Here is a 22,500-nt window from a genome sequence, read left to right as displayed (position 1 = left end):
CACCTGCGGTTCTTTAAGACATCGAGCTCTTGGTCCTTTGTGATGTGATGTGATGTCACACGTTACATACACAGGAGTATATTACTCCCACTTTTATCCAAACGTAGTCATTTGCAGTCAAAACATTGTGGTCGCAGAATAAAATTAGAACTGAAGATTAAACAGAATTGTACAGTTATTCTTTTGGGGACATGAACAACAGGCAACACATTAAAAAGTTGCGGTTTTCATGGAAGAACATAAAACTAAAGAAAACTCTTGATCTGGACGCACGGAGCCTCCGAGTCACCTGCGTTCCTCCGCGGCCTCGGCCCAGACGCAGCCACCTGGACACTGGACTCATCTCGTGCCAGCGACACGTCGGCCATGTTAATCAGCCCGAGCGGACCTGTGGGCGTCGCCTCGGCCAACGCCGCACCTCTCTCTCTCTCTCTCTGACGACTACGCATTTGTAATGTTGAAGAATCACAAAAATAAGCGGCCACATGTCGCCAAAGGTCATTGAGGGAAAGCGATGGTGGGTGAATGAACTCGAGCACGAACAAAGCTACGTATTCAATCAACAGCTCACAGGGGAGACGAAGAGATGACGCAGGAGAGTTTTCAAGATAGATAGTTACTTTATTTATCCCAAGCTGGGAAATTCCTGTGTTACAGTTTCACACAGCACACTTTAAAAATATGTATAATATCCACACAAATAAATGTAAAACATAGGAACTGCAAAAAATATAGAGAATAAGACTAATAAATTTAAGGAAAGCAAACGGTGCTTCCAGGCCACTTTCCCCCGAAGAGAACCAGTCCCACTTGGACTGCAGGAAGACGCAAAGTCAAACCAGGGCTCCAATCTGGTTCAAACCCTTTATTTGGCGACAGGAGAAGCCCACGCTGTCCACGAGCTGTCACCACGGACCAGCGAGCGAGTGGCTCCTCGATTTCTCTCCCCCAGCATCCAGCAGCAGCTCAGGCAGCAGCACTCGTCTGGAATGAGCTCCCCTGAGACGCGCAGAGCTGCTCGCCAATTAGGACGGACAGGGACTCGGTCACGTGGCTGCTGGAGGAGGAGGTGGACGTGTGCACCGAGTGCGACGCTCACACCGTCAACCGTCAAAGCCGGGGATGATTCGAGCGCGCGGGCGGCGATGGACCCGCCGGTGCCGTGACCCCCGTCGCCAGGGTTTGGCGATGCTGCTCGCTCACATCACATCACATCAAATCAAATCGCCGTCGTCCCGCCGTGACGGCTCACAGGCTCGTGATGGGTGTGTGACAGCACACCCATCACGAGGTAGAGCGAGGTTCTCTCACCTCCCTGTGTCCTGGCAGGTACAGTACGAGTGTTATACGCTGCGTTCACACCGGACGCCCTCTCCCTCTTCACCCGCTCACGATGCAAATAGGAACCCGGTCGGACTGCGCACACACACACGTACACACACACACACACGTACACACACACACACACACACACACACGTACACACACGTACACACACACACACACACACACACACGTACGCACACACACACACACACACACACACGTACGCACACACACACACACGTACACACACACACACACACACACACGTACACACACACACACACACACACACACACGTACGCACACACACACACAAACACACACACACACACACACACACACACACACACACACGTACGTACACACACACAGACACGTACACACACGCACGCACACACACACACGTACACGCACGCACGCACACACACAAGCACACACACACACACACACGCACACACGTACACACGCACACACACAGGGACAGTACAGTGATCCTCCATTTACTGATACACTGACAGGACGTCTGACGACAGTGACGGAGGGAGGATCTCAACGCTCATTGGCCATCGCGTCGAGCGCCCAGTGGCAGTCAGTCTTTGTATGGAATCTTGTCTCGATAATAATCTGCGGCGCATACGAGTTGCTGACTAATATTGGGCTCCATGCCAGAACATTTTCGTATCCTAATCCTAAATTTTGCTTACATTTGTTCGTACTGCGGGTTCCTACGAAACAGCCGCGTCCCCCTCAACAAACGATGTGAATCCAATCTGATTCTCACATATTTTTTGCCTACCAGCTGCGTTTCTCTCGTCTACCTGAGATCACCTCGCAGTCAACGTCTTGGACAGATGTGTCGCCGGCCCTGAATGCAGCAGCAACAGCAGTCAGCAGAAAAACAAATTGCCTGTGGGCGGGAGTGAACCCTCGCAGCGCGTTATCTGGCGGCGCAGCTTCGCCCGGACGCCGGCCCTCGGCCGCTTGTACAGCCGGATGCTGATGCTGCTCTAAACCTCCGTCCAGGCCGTTATCCCGCCACAGCGAGCGGGTGGAGACGGTTGTGCAGCTGACATTGGGAGAGAGGCGGGGTTCACCCTGGACAGGTCCCAGCCTATCACAGGGCCACGTTCAGAGACAGACAACCATTCACTCTCACATTCACACCTACGGTCAATTCAGAGTCTTCAATGAACCTGACCCCATTCTGCATGTGATGGACTGTGGGAGGAAGCTGGAGAACCCGGAGAGAACCCACGCACACACGGGGAGAACATGCAAACTCCACACAGAAAGGCCCTGGTTGGTGCTAACCACTACACCACCGTGCAGCCACACACACACACACACACACACACACACACACACACACACACACACACACACACACACACACACACACACACACACACACACACACACACACACACACACACACACACACACACACACACACACACACACACACACACACACACACACATATATATATATACATTCATTTCCAGATCAATATGCAAATTTTCACGTTTGGTCCTTTTTCAAAATGTGATGAAGTGTTTTCGGATCACTCAGCCAGCAACAGTAATCAGAGATTCAGAGACGAGAGACGTTTCACCTCAAAGAAAGTTGTTTGAGGAAGAAGTAAACAAGTCGGCGTCTCACATTTACACCTTCGCGTGAATTTAAGACAGCTGATATTATACATGGATTCAGTATTGAGGGTTTCCACTTCACCACACTTGGCTTCGACCTGCTGCTCCGACGACCTTCAACTTTGTGGACCAACCTACACTGAGGTGTAATCCATCAGATTCTGCATGAAATCACTTTCCCCTTCAATCTATATTCATCAAATCCTCACATTGTCTTTCTGAGCATCGTCGTGACGGAAGAGCGGCACAGAGCCGCTGCACACTTCCCTCAATTATGTATTTCATATCAAATCACGGACGTTTGCCGATTTCTATAAAAGCTATTCACTAATGTCACAGCAATTTCACATCCACACACAAGAAGGGTCATTAATTCACATTTCACACCAGACGGAACAACTCCCTCATTCACACAGACGATCTTCATCTGGCTCAGGACAAATTATTCAGTATTTGAGCATTTTTTTTACTTAAAAAACGAATTAACACATTGTGACTTTCCGCCTGTTCTCTGGAGGATCTCAACGCTAAATGACTTTTTCGTGATATCACTTCACGCAACAGTATTTCGTATCTGTGCCATTTGTGTCGCCCCGGCGAGAGTGACATGAAAACCGCTTCTACTCATTGACTTTATATGTAATCTCAATACGCGGAAAATGTGACATGTTCACACTTCCTTTATGATACTATATATTATGGATTTTCCCTGGTACTGTACATGATGTTGGAAAAAACAAACAAAGAACAGAATGTGAGGTGTTAAGTAAAGGACGACATCTCACTGTAAAGCTCCAGTGTGTAATATTTAGAAGAACTTATTCACAAAAATTGAACATATTGTCCATAACTGTGAGTTCATACATGAGTTAGATATAGTTCATGAGGTGGACCGACCTCCGTGTGAGTCTCCATGTTTCTACGTCGTGTTGAATACGCTTGTTGAACTAAACGGTTCAGAATACGTCGCGTCCACGTTGAGGTTTCAGACGCTGCCGGAAACCGGAAATGGAATCAGCGGTGCGCCGCCATAAAGTGTCCCCTGTGGGTCGCTCAGTCGGTTGCTGTTTGCGACTTTACCACCAGATGGAGCCAGAAAATTACAAAGATGTATCTTAAAATAGCCATGAAAAGCAGCTAGCCATAGAAATTATACAACAATCTGTGAGTTGCACATTTTCCTTTCACCATTGTTCCTTCAAACAGAACTTCTCAAAGCTCGTGTTATACTTTATGCATTAGTAAGTACAGCACGCAAGGCTCCGCACCTGTGGACGTCCTTGTGGCCACTGATTTGTTGCGTCTACATGGACATTGGTACGAGCTCCACTACACTACAAGGTTATATTGTAGTGAGCATGATTGGAATACATAGACGGAGCTCGTCCGTATACGTCCGTACGTCCGAGTATAACACAAACAGCTGCGTGTCCATGGCGACGACCCCGGCTAACCAGGGGCGAAAGGGCCGCTGCTTTTTTTACACCCAAAGAAATTCTGGAAAAAACAACAGCATGATGGTTCAGTGGGTGAGAAGAGACAAAAAGGAAAACACAAGTATGTGCATGAGCAGACAAACTAATCTCCTACTACCTGTCAAATGAGAGCTCTGACAGGCCGAGGCTCCGGGGTCTGATTGTGTTCTACAGTTCATCACGTCCCAGCTGCAGGAATCTGTTGAATAAGAAACCCGTCTATTGCCGTGTGTTTACACCTTTGATTATTACTGAGCGCCGGGAGATTCCTCCTGAGGAGAGGAGAGACAGACCCACACCAGGCCAACAACATGTTTTAATCCACTTTGCCTTGCATCTGCGTTTTGGGTTAATTGTTTTACAGGAATGTTAATATTCCTCCTCTCATCTATTCCACATGTCAAACACAGACTCTTCCTAGGGGCCGTCGCGACGCGGCGCGGCTCAGACTGCTTGTGGCCGGAGGCTCGTCTGCTGCCGACGCGTCGCTCGCTGGGCCAGAACAGATCGCTGAGGAGAGAGGGGGCCAGACGCCAAGACCCCCTCCTCATAACCCAGCATGAATAATGGATGAAGAAAATTAATCAGCTCATCATTTTGGCAAGAGCACAGAACGAGGGCAGAGGAGAAAATCATCAATATATATAGATATAGATGGAGCGCATGAGGCTGAAGGGGCTGGAGGTGTTTGATGCTGTTCGCTCGTCCTGAGGGACGACGGTTTCCTCCCAGGTCTGGATAACAAGCACGGAGGTGATGGCATATATCGTTGTTGGCTATGATTATAAATAATGAACACGTATAGAGCGCTTCTTCTAACAAAGTGCGAATTAAGAATCAGCGATTAAAAAGGAGAGAGAGACAAAGTGCCGTGTGAGGACAACAGGATCAGAAGGAGCTCGTTCGCTGGTTCACCGCTCGGCAGCGTCACACGTCTCCCGGAATTCTAAAGATGACGGACAGTCGACGAGCCATCTCAAGTACTTCCTTTGTTTTTACACTCATTCAATGAGTCGCGTCAGCGTCATTGTGTAACAGACACGAGCTTTTTTTAATGACCTATCAAAATGAAAAATATATTCAAAAACAAATCATCGCTAAATCTTTTTAACATCGACGCCTCTCTTCTTTCGCTTTTCCGAAGATCTAATAATTTAACATTCAGAAGAAGTTTTTCACAGAAATTGAACATATTGTCCATAACTCTGTGTTCATACAAGAGTTAAATATAGTTCCATGAGGTGGACCGACCTCCGTGTGAGTCTCCATGTTTCTACGTCGTGTTGAACTAAACGGTCCAGAACACGTCGCGTTCACGTGGAATTTTCAGACGCTGACGGAAACCGGAAACGGAATCAGCGTTGCGCCGCCATAAAGTGTCCCCTGTGGGTCGCTCAGTCGGTTGCGGTTTGACAATTTACCACCAGATGGCGCCAGACCAACATGACACACTGGGGCTTAAAATATCTTCCACTGTCATAAGAAACAGAAATACGAATCTACTGTACAACCAATCACGTTCTCTTGTCGTGTCGTGGCTTCTACAACCGCAGCTCCAAGTCATGTCAAAAGCACAAGATGGCGGCGCGAGTACCCGGGGTATTAGCTTCAATTTTTGTACAACGGGAGGAAGCGGCGGCGAGTCGTCCATGTTTACATCCATCATGGTTTCACATGATGGGAAGTGAGCGAGTTATTACTTATGAATATTTACTGGAGCTGCCACAGTATCATCTTGTTACTGTGGGTAAAAGTGTTGTTTTCATGTTCACGTATATGTGTGTGCTCATGTATTTGTTCTATATGAGATAACGGGGTGTGTGTGTGTGTGTGTGTGTGTGTTTGTGTGTGACACTGTCCTGCCCCCCAGAGAGAACTCATCTCCCCAGCCGGTTCCTGCAGAAATTAAAGAGTCATAGTAAACAAATAAACACCGACATTCATATATGCACCTTTGCTGCTTGAGTGTGTGTGTACTGGTGTGTACTGGTGTGTACTGGTGTGTACTAGTGTGTACACTTGATGCCAGTGGACACTAATGAGAGGCGAGTGTAGGAGCCTCAGGAGGAAGCCTCTCTGCTCAGCCTTGGGAAATCAGAGGCTTTAAAACCAACACACACACACACACACACACACACACACACACACACACACACACACACACACACACACACACACACACACACACACACACACACACACACACACACACACACACCCTCTTCCTCCTCCTCCTCCCTCCATCCTTCTCGCCTCCGTTTATTTTGCCTTATTTTCTCCGTCTCTAAATCTCTTCCTCGTCCAAAACTCCATCTTTCTAACATTGTTTTCTTTTACTGCTTGTTCACTTGTTTTCCAGCTACACTGCTCATTTCTATTCATCCTCATCTCCAATCCCTCACCCCCTCTTCCCCATTTCCTTCCCTTGCAGATCACCTCTCTGTAAATCCCTCTTTTATATTTTCTCCATCTGCTCTAATTTCCATTCATCCGTTCATCTTTAACTCTCTCTTCTTCTCTTCATTCCCCTTCTTTCCCGTTTCCCCAGTATCCTCCTCCACCTCCTCTCTTCCTCTGACAGTTCTCTTATCTGTCCCCGCTCCCGGCCTCCTCTGCTACTTGAGCCTAAATTGGTTTGAAAAAAAAATCTCTCATCGTCTCAAACCCTGTTGTTTCTCCATCTCTCCATCTCTCCATCTGTCCTCCAGTCGCCTGCGCTCAGCAGCAGCTCGTGCATTTCGTGTGTGTGTGAAGAGACAGAAACACGCAACAGTTTCCGCATGTGCAGGTTTGACTCCACTTTGGCCCCCGTCACTTAATGAAATAATGATAATGGCACCTACAGACGCTGCCGCTCGAGCGCCAACTACAGCAGCAGCTCATAACAGCTTCCAGAGAGACTCCAGGTCCCACCGGTCCAATGAAGATCCTCACACAGCGGCTCCGGCTCACACGGGCCACAGACACGGAGGAGCTGGAGGCAGCGACGACGACGACGACGACGACGACGACGACGACGACGACGACGGGAGATAAACTTTTGAATTTGGCTCGAGCAAACTTTTTGCATTGACTTAAAAAAAACTATAATGAATGTTCTACAATGTGTACGACTGATTTCTTTTTGCAGAGAAGAATCAGAGCATTTTTTTTCGAGGATAGATACAGGTTAAGTTCATATCTTAAAATCCCTTCCAAATGTGTTTCCTCTGTTGCAGAGTGATCCAGACAGAATCCACCTCCTCCTCCTCTCCTCCTCCTCTTCCTCCTCTCCTCCTCTTCCTCTCTCCCTCTCTCCTCCCCTCTCCTCCTCCTCTTCCTCCTCTTCCTCCTCCTCCTCCTCTCTCCCTCTCTCCTCCTCATCTTCTCCTCTCCTCCCCTCTCCTCCTCCTCTCCTCTCCTCCTCTTCCTCTCCTCCTCCTCCTCTCCTCCTCATCTTCTCCTCTCCTCCCCTCTCTTCCTCCTCTCCTCCTCCTCCTCTCCTCCTCCTCTTCCTCTCCTCCTCCTCCTCTCCTCCTCCTCCTCTCTCCCTCTCTCCTCCTCATCTTCTCCTCTCCTCCCCTCTCCTCCTCCTCTCCTCCTCCTCTTCCCCTCCTCCTCCTCCTCTCCTCCTCCTCTCCTCCTCATCTTCTCCTCTCCTCCTCCTCTTCCTCTCCTCCTCCTCTCCTCCTCATCTTCTCCTCTCCTCTCCTCCTCCTCTCCTCCTCCCGTCCACAGACCACATTTAAAACCATGACAAATGGAAGCTTATAAATCGGAACCACTTGGACGTGATGAACGATGAAAGCATTCAAACACACTTCTCTCTTATTGCACTTATCATCAGTCTCTCTCTCTCTCTGTCTCTCTCTTTCATGCGTTCTGTTGCCGGGCACAGCTTCGCTTCCTCGTCACCGCGAGAGAAAGAAAAAAAGGACGTTGGCCGAGGACGGGTCGGCCGTCACGGGAACGGGGAAAAGGATTTTATTTTAGAACAAAGCTTTTCGTTCTCTCTCTCTCTCTCTCTCTCTCTCTCTACCTCTCTCTCTCTCTCTCTCTCTCTCTCTCTCTCTCTCTCTCTCTCTCTCTCTCTCTAAGCCGTGATCAGACGTCGGCCCTTGTTCTCCCCCTCAAACACAAAACTGCAGCCGTCAGCTCCTGAAAAAACTGGACCGTGTCTCCGGTTGCCAGGCAACACAAAGTTTGACAACAAATCGCAAGCCACCCAGAGTTTGCTACGTCCGTGGATCCCAGAGGGTCCTGGGGAGATTCTCAAGGGTTCCTAGAAGAAATCATTCATGTCATTCGTGACACTGATTTGATTTCATTGGCTCATAGATCGTCACTCTGCTCGAGACACAAGAGTTCAACGTGCGAGTGAGCGTCGCAGTTCGCAGGAGAAACGGAAGAAACCAGTGGAAAAACAACTGCAGACAGTCTACCGAGTGATAATAATAATAATAATAATGATAATCCCTCCGACTGCGTCTGATTCCTAACGAGGTTACGGACGTGAAGCAGCGACACAAACCCAGAAGCCTCTTCTCTCTTCTCTCTTCCACTTTTCAAATCTCTGTCACTTACAAACAATAATTCTTCTCTGCTGTGATTTCTCTTCCCACTTCTTCTCTTCCTTTATATATTTCATCTCTTGAATGTCTTTTCGCCCTCGTTCCCGCTGCACCATCAGTATTTAGCTGCTCGTCCTCACTATCTGCTGCAGTGGATCTGTAGCTGTAACATAGTGGATCACTATCTTGCATGCCAGCAACGAGCAGAGTCCTGCTGCGATCGCGATCTGCCGCAGTTTCTCCTGAATCACTCCTGTCTCCTGCAACTTCCAGAGTTAAACACAGATTATATCAGTAAATAGAAAAGAAGCCGGGCGGTGGTGAAGGTGTCGGGTTTTCGAAGATCTAATTCCTGCACAGGGATTGAGCCTGGTTCTAAATTAAAGATGAATATAGAAGATTGGAAAACGACCCCTTGCTCATGTAAACTGCAGGTTTTTAACTGTTAAAATATATATTTTTAAGGCATCGTCATAGCCCCGTTTTCATATCATCAAATAACTAATGAGAAGCAAAGTTATCAGAAACATGAACACGTGAACAAACATCAGTGTCACATGACAGAAACATCTCAATGTCCCCGTCTGCTGACATGGACGGGGCGGGGCTTGTGACCAATACCGCAGCCAGACACCAGGGGGCGACTATGATGTTTTGCCTTCATTTTTAGGAAACTGTTCATGTCGTCCATCTTTATTTACAGTCTATATAAAGTCTATCGTCCGTGACCCTTTGCCATAACAACTTTATGAAATTATTATTTGTCGCTGCTTCAACGTGTTTATTCCCCCTTGTGGCCACAAGAAGAATAACGCAAAGTTCGGGAGACAAAAGTTAACAATGAACAAAACTATTTGCACTGAACGCCATAAATAATTCTGCAGGTTTCTTCTGCTTGTTGCCTGGTCAAACTTGTTTTGAACAGCGTTGTCAAATCCCAGACATAACGTCACGTACATCACCTACTAATAAGCAATAAAACCAACAGTTGTCATAATAAACCATCCGTTTTCAAAGAGCCCATAATATGGTTTAATGCCGCTGTGACGTCATAAGCTTATTAACAACAACAGTCAATGTTCACCAGAACAATATCTGTCAAGATGACGTATTTTGTTGTCGGACAGTAAAAATGTTGGTGTGTGTGTTTTTACACACACACACACACACACACACACACCAAATCATCTGAACAACTCCCCATTTGTTACGCCCTCGCTCTCCCGTTTCAAACAATCTTCTTCTCCTCTCGTTTGTGGGCCGTCGGTAAAGCTCGCACCCGGGGGTCGTCTGACGGTTGATGCATGAGATATGTCTCACTGCATCGATATTATCTGTGCTCGTCTCAGTGAAGAGCAGCAGCTTCACCCGATATCATGAATATTACAGGACCAGCCTGCAGGGGGCGACAGAGTCGGGCGCCACGGGAACGCGACGACTCAAGTGTGTCTCTCGTGATCGTCCACCTCATTGTTTTCAAAAATCAAGCATATGAATAACATGTGAAAATAATATGCTTCTATTGTCATGCATGAGATTCGTATGTGTGTTTTTCTGCGTGTGGAGAAGGTCGAAGGTCAAAAGTGCGTCATGATAATTCCGTGGGAACTTCGTGGGGAAGTTTTTAAAATAATTTCAGAACTTGATTCTCAGTGTAACACTTCCTCTGACGAAAACTACTCGACCACGTACCCAAGATGGCGATGACCTCGTCGTCCTGGATGACCTCCAGCGACCCGGACACCACGAAGCACAGGGTGTCGACGCTCTCCCCCGCGTGGAAGATCAGGTCGCCGGGGGCGCAGTGCGTGGTCTGGAACTCCACGGCCAGCGAGCGCAGGCAGCCGTCGCTGGCCAACCGGAACGCCGGGTGTTCGTTGAACACCTGAGGCGAGAAGGGGGAGAGCAGGTCGGACGGTTAAAGATCCGTCGCTCCCTCACAGTTCTTTACACTTTTAGTCGCTGACCTTTTGAAGAGTCAGAACGAGTCTTTACATCTTACCGCCATAGCCCCCCCCCCCCCCTTTTTCTTTCATTTCATTCGTCACGCTCTGATCCAGATCAGTGTGACGGAGCCGAAACCAACACACACTCACCTTCCTGTTGAGGTGCACACAGATGTCGGCTCGCATGTCCTTCGGACAGATGGAGAGAACCTGGAGGACGGAGACACACGAGCGAGTCACAACAACCGCAGCAGAGAACAAGAAGAAGGATCTTTCTACGTTTCCTTTTGAGGAGTCGTCGCCGCAAAACTACTCAAAGACGTTGACGGAGATCTGCTAACACGTCCGAGTTCCACCGGATAGAAACCAGCAGGCGACAAGACGTACGTCGATCAGGTTCAGACCAAAACCAAGATGGCGCTGGTCAAAACGCGACATCTCTTCCTTGTGTCTTTTTCATAATGTGTCACGATGTAATTCCCTTTCAATTTCCTCGCTGTCGTCTCGCACGTCTTCCGCCACCATCGCTGAATTTATTTTTCTATATACTGTTTTCATAAATGTCTTGCAGGTAGATCTTCACAGTTAATCCTCACCGAGCGGAGCCGCGTGCAGTGAGGGCAGAGGATCAACCGCGCGACAATTCACCATGTACACTCAAAGAAATCAGACTCCTCCAGCAGCTCCTGACTTTAACTTTTAAACCGCGAGTCACATCGAGGTAATATCAGAGTTTACACATTTACAATCTCAGCGTCGGTCTGAATCACAGAAACGCAGAGGAAAAAGCCGCGGCCTCACGTGTCGGCTCTCACCTTCTCCGTGTCGATGCCCTTGGACATGGACCAGGTGGAGACGATGTAGTCCATCACCCGCTCGCTCAGGCCCTTGGGAACCTGGTAGAGCTTCAGGAAGTCCCGCACGTTGTTGAGCATCTCGTGGTAGCGGTTGGTGTTGGCGTACATCTGCTGGAAGATGGTGGTCACGTTGCCGAAGATGGTGGCGTAGAGCAGCGCTGCACGGAGAGGGAGAGAGACGGGAAGCTGAACGTCCACTCGAACACATACAATGAGTCCGTTGGTTCTAAAGAAAAAAGCTCCGTGGCAGAACTGAACGTGAGGAACCAGCAGGAAGCTCCTTTCTGTAAACATTCAGAGAATCGGATCAGCTCTTATCAAGGCTGCCGGGGAAATACTTCCGGGTCACTTCAAGATTTAGGAAACATTTCGACAATTGGACCGCAACCTGACAACGGACCTGACGCCCCACGGCTGCATCGCAGAATCCAACTGAGGACACACTGACAACCAGCTGGCGGCACTTCTGATACTATGTCCACTGCCCCGTCACACGCAGATCGGCCTCCTCCTCCTCCTCCTCCTCCTCCTCGATACGACTTGTTTTTGTTGATGATAATAAAATGTCAGTCTCGTTCTGGTGAAGACGGACATGGTTTAACTTCATTAAAATCTGCCACGGTAAAAAGAAGCGAGAGAAGTCGTAAAATATTTATGATTTCTATAAAAACAGTTGCGACAGGCTGCAGTGATGACCCCCCCCCCCCCCCCCCCCCCCCGCAAACTTCTTTACCCTGCTGCTGCTCTACTGTTTCCATAGAGACCTCACTCGAAATAGTTCTGCCTCTTTCACCCCCTCCTCCTCCTCCTCCTCCTGCCAGCCAATAAGAATCACAAAAGAAGAAGAGGAGAGAGGAGGAAACAAGTTTAAATGGGATCTGTTGACGGTTCACAAAAGAAGTAAAGTCAGAGAGAAAGAAACGTGTTGTGCCAGAGAGCGTCTGAGAAGCGACTGTGTTCCTGAGATAAAGTGTTGTTATACGAGAGAAGAAAACACTCAGTTGTTGTTTGTGCTCCGAGTGCACATGTCGCAGTGAGTGAATATGAAATATAGAATATTTTAAAAAAGCAGAGACACAAAGAGGAAAGAGAGAGTTCCATGAGGGACAAACACAAAAGGCAGAAATCTGTAGCTGCTGCGATAAACATGCTGCTTTCAAAGTCCTCAGCTTTCCAGGAACTTTCTAGGATCCTCCAGGACCTTTCCGGGACCTTTCTAGGAACCTCCAGGACCTTTCCAGGGTCTTCCAGGACCTTTCCAGGACCTTTCTAGGATCCTCCCGGACCTTTCCAGGATCTTTCCAGCAACTTTCTAGGAACCTCCAGGGCCTTTCCAGGACCTTCCAGGACCTTTCTAGGATCCTCCAGGACCTTTCCAGCAACTTTCTAGGAACCTCCAGGACCTTTCCAGGAGCTTACAGGACCTTTCCAGGATCCTCCAGGGCCTTTCCAGCAACTTTCTAGGAACCTCCAGGACCTTTCCAGGAGCTTACAGGACCTTTCCAGGATCCTCCAGGGCCTTTCCAGCAACTTTCTAGGAACCTCCAGGACCTTTCCAGGACCCTTCCAGACCTTTCCAGTCTCCTCCAGGACCTTTCCAGGACCCTTCCAGGGCCTTTCTAGGATCCTCCAGGACCTTTCCAGGCTGTTCCAGGACCTGTCCAGGACCTTTCTAGGATCCTCAAGGACCTTTCTAGGATCGTCTAGGACCTTTCCAGGGTCTTCCAGGACCTTTCTAGGATCCTCCAGGACCTTTCTAGGATCCTCTAGGACCATTCCAGGACCGTCCAGGGCCTTTCCAGGATCCTACAGGACCTTTCTAGGATCCTCTAAGTTCCTCCAGGACCTTTCTAGGATCCTCCAGGACCATTCCAGGCTGTTCCAGGACCTGTCCAGGACCTTTCTAGGATCCTCAAGGACCTTTCTAGGATCGTCTAGGACCTTTCCAGGGTCTTCCAGGACCTTTCTAGGATCCTCCAGGACCTTTCTAGGATCCTCTAGGACCATTCCAGGACCGTCCAGGGCCTTTCCAGGATCCTACAGGACCTTTCTAGGATCCTCTAAGTTCCTCCAGGACCTTTCTAGGATCCTCCAGGACCATTCCAGGACCATCCAGGGCCTTTCCAGGATCCTACAGGACCCTCCAGGACCTTTCCAGGATCCTCCAGGACCCTCCAGGACAATCCAGGACCCTCCAGGACATTTTCCAGGATCCTCATCAAAGTGTGAAAGTTCTCCGTCTTCTCCATGTTGTCACCAAGTCTCTTGAATCACCTGGTTTGATCGGACCTGGTAGATTTGCATCCTCAAAAGTCACGTCGGGTATTTTTAGCCACAAACTTTTTCGAAACATAACTATGTTCACTTTGCCCCAAAACCGTAACCATAGTGACGGCAGGAGAGAAAAAAATCATTTATTCTTGTATTTTGTAGTTTTGGTATGAAGACTTGTGGAACTGTGCCATAGACTTCTGTAGAAACAACCAGTGGAGTCGCCCCCTGCTGGTCAGTACAGAAAACACAGGCTTCAGACACGGGCAGGAGATTTAACAGAAGTTCTTGTTCGTGTAAACAGCTGAATGGAAAATAATAATTTTACAATTTGATGAACATGGACCATGAATCCTGATGTTACCAGATGTGGAAACTGTTGCTCCTGCACAAAACAGAGGCTCGTGTTTCATCTGACAAGTCTGACGACCTCCTTCTGATCCACTTCAGCTCCTCTATCAGTTGGTAAATATATAAAAAATATACATATATATACTGTATATATATATATATATTTATGAGTGAGGGAGGATTCATCTCATTATTCTCTCGTCATGACTTTGTCTTTGAGGCGAATCCTCAAAACGAGACGGAGCTGGATGATGAAATATTCCTCGGAGGGGGAAAAAACAGCAAAATGGTGTCAAACAGTCGGTGACGGGGTCGAACAAAGAGCAGACGATTGGTTTGTCTGAGAATAATAAGAAATTTTTCTTTTGCGGGTCTCGGACGATCTGCCGGAGGAAGATCAGGAGGACTTGTCAGAGTGAATAAAGAGTTAGGGGCAGAAATCTGTCAGTGCAACACACACACACACACACACACACACACACACACACACACACACACACACACACACACACACACACACACACACATAATGAATATAATCCACATCTGAATTTGGTGAGACATTAACTGAGTTGCTGTCTAATCAAGAGTGAGACGAGAAGATTGATATATTAATTTTCACATCTGTGTTTGTGTGATTCACTTCTTTGACTGCAGGAGCGGAATCTTTCCACCTGCTGCGTCCGTCACACGTCAACCACTAAACCTCGGACACAATTTTCCAGAAACGCCAAATCTTGACACAGCTACGACCTTTGACCTCCGGGTCGTGAATAAAGCAAACGTCTGTCTGACGGAACCAGAACCAACTTCAACCACCGTGTCAAGAATTCTTCAAAAGAAAAACCCAGAACAGGCCACAAACCAAACATAGCAACACAAGCTCAGAACCGAGCTGCTGGGGCCGCCTCCCCCCCCCTCCCCTCCATCCTCCCTCCCCCCTCCCCTCCATCCTCCCTCCCTCCCCTCCATCCTCTCTCCATCCTCCCTCCCTCCCCTCCATCCTCCCTCCCTCCCCTCCATCCTCCCCTCCATCCTCCCTCCCTCCCTCCCCTCCCCTCCCTCCTCCCTCCCTCCCCTCCATCCTCCCCTCCATCCTCCCTCCCTCCCTCCCCTCCCCTCCCCTCCCTCCTCCCTCCCTCCCCTCCATCCTCCCCTCCATCCTCCCTCCCTCCCTCCCCTCCCCTCCCTCCTCCCCCCTCCATCCTCCCTCCCCCCTCCCCTCCATCCTCCCTCCCTCCCTCCCCTCCATCCTCTCTCACCTCCATCCTCTCTCCATCCTCCCTCCCTCCCCTCCATCCTCTCTCCATCCTCCCTCCCTCCCTCCCCTCCATCCTCTCTCACCTCCATCCTCTCTCCATCCTCCCTCCCTCCCCTCCATCCTCTCTCCATCTTCCCTCCCCTCCATCCATCTTCCCTCCACTCCATCCTCTCTCCCCCCCATCCCCCCTCCCTCCGTCCCCTCCCTCCTTTCTCCCTCCATCCTCTCTCCTTCCTTCCTCCCTCACATCCATCCATCCATCCCTCCATCCCTCCCTCAACTCCATCCTCCCTCCCTCCTCCCTCCCTCACCTACATCCATCCCTCCCTCCCTCCCTCCACTCCATCCTCCCTCCCTCCCCTCCCTCGCCTCCATCCTCTCTCTCTCCCTACCCCCCATCCCTCCCTCCCTCCCTTCATCCTCCCTCCTCTCCATCCTCTCTCCTTCCTCCCTCAACTCCATCCCTCCCTCCCTTCTCCCTCCCTCCACTCCATCCTCTCCCTCCTTCCTCCCTCAACTCCATCCATCCCTCCCCCCACTCCATCCCTCCCTCCCTTCCTTCTCCCTCCCTCCTCCCTCCCCTCTATCCTCTCTCCTTCCTCCCTCACCTCCCTTCTCCCTCCCTCCCCTCCATCCTCTCTCCTTCCTCCCTCCTCCCTCACCTCCATTCATCCCTCCCTCCACTCCATCCTCTCCCTCCTTCCTCCCTCAACTCCATCCATCCCTCCCCCCACTCCATCCCTCCCTCCCTCCCTTCCTTCTCCCTCCCTCCTCCCTCCCCTCTATCCTCTCTCCTTCCTCCCTCACCTCCATTCATCCCTCCCTCCACTCCATCCTCTCCCTCCTTCCTTCCTCCCTCAACTCCATCCATCCCTCCCCCCACTCCATCCCTCCCTCCCTCCCTTCCTTCTCCCTCCCTCCTCCCTCCCCTCTATCCTCTCTCCTTCCTCCCTCACCTCCATTCATCCCTCCCTCCACTCCATCCTCTCCCTCCTTCCTCCCTCAACTCCATCCATCCCTCCCCCCACTCCATCCCTCCCTCCCTTCCTTCTCCCTCCCTCCTCCCTCCCTCCCCTCCATCCTCTCTCCTTCCTCCCTCACCTCCATTCATCCCTCCCTCCACTCCATCCTCTCTCCCTCCTTCCTCCCTCAACTCCATCCATCCCTCCCGCCACTCCATCCCTCCCTCCCTTCTCCCTCCCCTCCATCCTCTCTCCATCCTCTCTCCTCCCTCAACTCCATCCATCCCTCCCCCCACTCCATCCCTCCCTCCCTTCCTTCTCCCTCCCTCCTCCCTCCCTCCATCCTCTCTCCTTCCTCCCTCACCTCCATTCATCCCTCCCTCCACTCCATCCTCTCTCCCTCCTTCCTCCCTCAACTCCATCCATCCCTCCCGCCACTCCATCCCTCCCTCCCTTCTCCCTCCCCTCCATCCTCTCTCCATCCTCTCTCCTCCCTCACCTCCATCCTCCCTCCCTCCCTCCTCTCTCCTTCCTCCCTCCTCCCTCACCTCCATCCATCCATCCCTCCCCTACCTCGCCTCCATCCTCTCTCCCTCCCTCCCTCCTCCCTCCCTCCTCCCTCCCCTCCATCCTCGCTCCTTCCTCCCTCACCTCCATCCTCCCTCCCTCCCTCCTCTCTCCTTCCTCCCTCCTCCCTCACCTCCATCCATCCATCCCTCCCCTACCTCGCCTCCATCCTCTCTCCCTCCCTCCCTCCTCCCTCCCTCCTCCCTCCCCTCCATCCTCGCTCCTTCCTCCCTCCTCCCTCACCTCCATTCATCCCTCCCTCCACTCCATCCTCTCTCCCTCCCTCCTCCCTCCGCATCACAGTGAGGGGACGCGGCGCTCGGGCCAGACAGACAGTGATCGAGCCAGTCAGCTGGGGAAAGAAAAAAGAAAAGCTCCTGTATAAATCTGTTTTGACAAGCAGTAATTGTGCATCAGGCGCTCGCTGGGTTCGTAAAATATACTGTCCAATTGTCTGCAAATGAATATTGACTGAAAAATGTGCAGAGGCCTCGTGGCGTTCCGTCACGGCACCGCCCCGGCCTCTCATCCTCAGACAGCGTGAAGTGATAATAAGACTGTAGAGATTACAGAGGAGTGAAACCTGAGATTATCATCGGGAAGAAAGAGACAAAACCGTTACGGTTCAAAACAACGAAAGAAGAAAAACTCAAATTCTGAAAGTTTGCAGCTGAATGAGTTCTGTCATATCACACGACCTGAAGCTTACGATGGAGAACGTTCGCTAACGTCAGCAAATTTTGCAAATACATACTGTACCAGAATATTGAATATGAAAGAATATTGAGGATTCATCGTGTTTTCAGAAGGACGACAAATAAACAAAAACTAACTGCTGTTTGAAATGAAAACATATTTCAAGGCTGCAATTCTTAATTAATTAGAAATTGTTGTTTAAATAAATATTTATTCAAATGTCAGAAAATAACAATTATTTACCAAAACACAATATTCTGAATAAATTCAAGTCATCATCATTAATGAAAAGGTGCAAATCTTCATATTTCAGAATCTGGAACCAGAGAATGTTCGTCCCCCAAAACAATTATGGAAATAATTAATTTGTATTATCAATTTTTTTCATAAAGTGTTTGGTCCTAAAAGCATCTTCCCTGATTGACCCTCAACACAAAGAGTTAAACTTTTATTTAATGCCAAGGCTATTATAGACATTTTTCATATTTTCTGTTTTTAAAAGAAATCAAACCTAGAGTGTAAATATCTGCGGCCTGAGGTTTTCTTTCTCACACATATTGTAAAGTAGCATTGGCTCAGTCGTTAGCGTTCAGATCCATAACCAGCAGGACGGCTGGGTCGTGCCCACGCAGATCAATGCCGTGACAAATAGAGACGTCACTTCACACTGGAAATAAACTGCTCCCCTGTGACGCTCTCGAGCGAATCACGTCAACCAACCTCGAGCAATTGGTTCGGTCGACGTGTTGAAGTCCGTCTCTCCGCGGAGAAGAGAACTCCTACTCCTCGATACCAAAACTCCTCTGAGACTAAACGGGATGATACAAAATGCTGATCAAACCAATTTTCTTGCTTAACTGCCGAGTTATTACCTCACGCTGGCTTTTTAGAAAACGTTCTGTTTTTCATATTCTTGTGATGTATTACAGCGAACGGTGTTTGTGAGGACGGGGTCGACTCCTCCGTCTCCGCCAGTTGTCTGCGACCGGCGGCAACCAGAAGAAGAAGAACACTTAAGATTATATTTCCTTTCAATTATTCTTCTGTGTGACTGCGTATGAATCCGTCTGAACGAGAACAACAACAAGCAGCTGTAAATTCTTCGTGTGTTTTTCATCCAATGTCGTTTGAAGTCGGAGGAGACGACCGAGTGTTGCGGTTTCACTAATGGGAGCAAATTAAAAACGCAGTAACAAATAAGACGCCGCCGAGGCTCCACGGCCGAAGGTAACGAGGCCACCAGGGGGGGTTGGAGCGACGGGGGCTCCCCGCGGACCCCCGGGGGCCTCGGGCCTCGGCAAGGAGTAATGAAGTCATGGAGGAGCGCTCGCATCCAACCACCAGCGCCTGGTAAACAGTTCCTCTGCGAGGGGGAGGGGACAACAATACGTGGATGTCGGGACAAAGTGCTTTACAGCATAAACGCAATAAATAAAAACTATGTTCACAGGAACTGAGCTCTCGTATAAGTCTCACGAATTTGAAATGAAGGGGCAAAAGAAAAGAAAAGAAAAAGAAAATGCCAAAGAGAGATTTTTTACATAAAATACTAACAAGTGAAAAAATAAATAAATAAAGAGAAAGTATCGAAATGGTAAAAGAGATGAGAAAAGGATGTTAAAATAAGATAAAATTATGAAATGCCAGGAGATCTCATACTGTACGTGTTGAAAAATCTCAATCTTCGAGACATGATTCATGATGACGGTCATGGGCCGACGGTGTGTGTGAAGTACAGTTGCTTATTGAATCATATTAATTCACTATCATACAGTTTGTAAACACAAACTTCAGCCACAAGAATCTTAAGATTGAGTCGGTCAAACCAAAGGCGGAGTCACAGAGACTCAAGCGGTAACGACTCGTCGCCCTTTGATTGGTCCTCGATGACTCGTCAATGGCGGCCCGCTCTGCCCTGTACAGGACGTTAGCGTCAGGTGACGCCTGCAGCACATCGATCCACCTCCCAGCTCCAGGGGTTCGTCTGACTGCGGTTCAGAGAGTCGGGTTCTGGCGGCTCGCGGAGGATCAGAGGTCGCGCAGACGCCTGAGGGCGTCATCCACACTCTCTGCTCTGGGATGTGAGGGAAGGTAAGACAGGTACAGTAGGACGGGTACAGTAGGATGGGTACAGTAAGACGGGTACAGTAGGATGGGGACAGTAGGACAGGTACAGTAGGACAGGTACAGTAAGACGGGTAGAGTAGGGCGGGTACAGTAAGACAGGTACCGTAGGATGGATACAGTAGGATGGGTACAGTAAGACAGGTACAGTAGGATGGGTACAGTAGGACGGGTACAGTAGGACGGGTAGAGTAAGACGGGTACAGTAGGATGGGTACAGTAAGACGGGTACAGTAGGATGGGTACAGTAAGACAGGTACAGTAAGACGGGTACAGTAGGATGGGTACAGTAAGACGGGTACAGTAGGATGGGTACAGTAAGACAGGTACAGTAGGACAGTTAGAGTAAGACGGGTACAGTAGGATGGGTACAGTAAGACGGGTACAGTAGGATGGGTACAGTAAGACGGGTACAGTAGGATGGGTAGAGTAGGGCGGGTACAGTAAGACGGGTACAGTAGGACGGCAGCAGCGATCCATCACGCCTGGCACCTGCTTGATTCAATTACCCCGTCTCACACCGTGCGACTGCCGGCTGCACACGTCTGGCTGATGACGATGACGCTGAATGATAATAATGTATAAAAATGGGATGTGATTTTTTTTCCTTCTTTACAGGCTTTTCACCATGGGGACGATTGGGAGATTGGGGCTCGTGAATGGACGAGCAGGGGGGAAGAGATTCGCCATGAGGACGATTACAAACTGGCGGTAATTATGGAAATGGGGCGTGAATCACTACAGCCCCCCCCCCCCCTCCCCACGGGGACATTTGCACGTTAAATAGATGAAACTGATATTAATCATTTATGGCTGAGCTCCAGTGTAATGTAGTGAAATTTCATTGCCTGTTATGTTTATAGTATTTTTTTAAAAACTGGTACTATAAAGCACGTAGCACACTTCTCAACACGTGACAGTGATTTAATATTCAAGTATTGGCATGCACGATGATGGCGCTGTTTTTAAATCTCATCTACATAACCTCAGTTTTCAAACTATTTAATTACTATACTAATTTATCACAGATAATTAACTTTAATGCGTTGAACTCAAACTTGACCTTTGCCTCCAGATGTCACGTATTGGGGCCTGGTACAGTTTAAGATAAAATATAATATAAGAAAGTTCTTTTTTTTTACTTTGCATTTCGAGAATCACGTCGAAAAATGTAAAAAAAAAATCTTGAGAATAATTTCAAAATGAATCGATGTGGTGATCGGTGTCGGGACTTTGAGGAGGTTGTGCCGAATCCACACGAACTCGGACGAGGCGGCTGCATTAGTGTGCAAACTGAAAACAGCTGCCGACGGACAAACGCTCGGATATCGATGGTTGACGTACAGTAACTAACAGAGGAGTGGACTTTACTCTCTCCTGTGCTCAGAACATGATTATTACAAGAGCAGAGGATTAGGATTGATTGGTTGTGCGATGCGAGTGCACACGTTTGTTGCTTCTCTGCTCACTTATTCTAGTTCTTTCTTTCATCTGAGCAAATGAAAGCGTCTCCACAAGAACAAACTGTGATGCAGTTTGTCCTGGAACGCCGTCACGTCCGCGGTAACAAAACCCCCAGAAACAGGCGTCGTGAGGCTTTTGTAGAGCCGGCGGCGGCGGCGGCAGCGTACCGTCACAGCGTGTGCGCTCTTGCTCTTTCTGCGGTTGCCATGTCAACGAGTTAAGCGAGGCAGGTGAGGGGCGGGCCGCGGCTTTCCTGACAAAACCCTCAGGAGGTCGCCCGTCAGAATCAGAATCAGAAAATGCGGCCGATGTTGTTTTCCTCGTGTTTTCTCGACGGGTGAAGATTAACAGAGTTTGATCTGCGGCCTTTGGCGGTGAGGCGGTTTCCTGCTGCGCTGAGTTCAGCATGTCGGTTTGAGAGAGAGAGTTCATCACTGGTCCCGTCAGTCGGACGTGTTCTGACGAGAGCGTTGCTTCTCTCCCCTCCATGGCTCCCGACCGGCCTGAGGAGCACTCGCCCTGCAGCTCGTTAGTGTCAAAGGAGCAAACGACTGATTTTACATGCAAAGGTCAGTTCGATATTCATGTTGAGAGATGGACAATTACCTTTCAGAACTACTGACCTGCTTCGTTTCCCTTTTGACCGATTAGAGCCTCCGCGTTCTGGACTTCACTGACCATTAAACTGAAACAGACCGAGTGTTCAGCTTCTCTTTTATTCCATTTTTAAAATTCTACTTTGGTTCAGCTGGATTACGTGAAAGCTACAGGACCGATTTCCACGAAACTTTGTTAAAGGACGGGACACAGACAGAATCAGATCTTCAGGGAGTTGATATATTTACAGATTCATTACATTCATACTTTGCCAGAAATCTACTATCTACTATACTTACTATTGATAAGCTCCTTGTTTGTGTTTTACTTTGTTTTGTTGTTTAGTCTCCTACTTCACCTGGATGGGTCTTAACTCCTCCCCCAATTTGAGACGGACTTAC

At 49.1% G+C, this 22,500-nt stretch overlaps 1 protein-coding gene across 8 annotated transcripts in view; it reads right to left on the bottom strand.

Moving 5' to 3' along the window:
- The window catches only part of kcnh5b (potassium voltage-gated channel, subfamily H (eag-related), member 5b), a 94,579-nt gene that overhangs the window by 17,925 nt on the left and 54,154 nt on the right, over nucleotides 1–22,500 (bottom strand). For all 8 annotated transcript variants that reach the window (XM_047337723.1, XM_047337722.1, XM_047337726.1 and 5 more), the window contains 3 exons: nucleotides 11,765–11,964; nucleotides 11,100–11,159; nucleotides 10,696–10,888 (listed from right to left, as the gene is read on the bottom strand). In XM_047337723.1, coding sequence (XP_047193679.1) covers nucleotides 10,696–10,888; nucleotides 11,100–11,159; nucleotides 11,765–11,964 — 453 coding nt within the window. The remainder of the gene's footprint in view (nucleotides 1–10,695; nucleotides 10,889–11,099; nucleotides 11,160–11,764; nucleotides 11,965–22,500) is intronic.

The sequence above is a fragment of the Scophthalmus maximus genome, chromosome 15 (assembly GCF_022379125.1).
Source record: "Scophthalmus maximus strain ysfricsl-2021 chromosome 15, ASM2237912v1, whole genome shotgun sequence".
Classification (NCBI taxonomy): domain Eukaryota; kingdom Metazoa; phylum Chordata; class Actinopteri; order Pleuronectiformes; family Scophthalmidae; genus Scophthalmus; species Scophthalmus maximus.
This window is presented reverse-complemented; position numbering and strand designations above follow the sequence as displayed.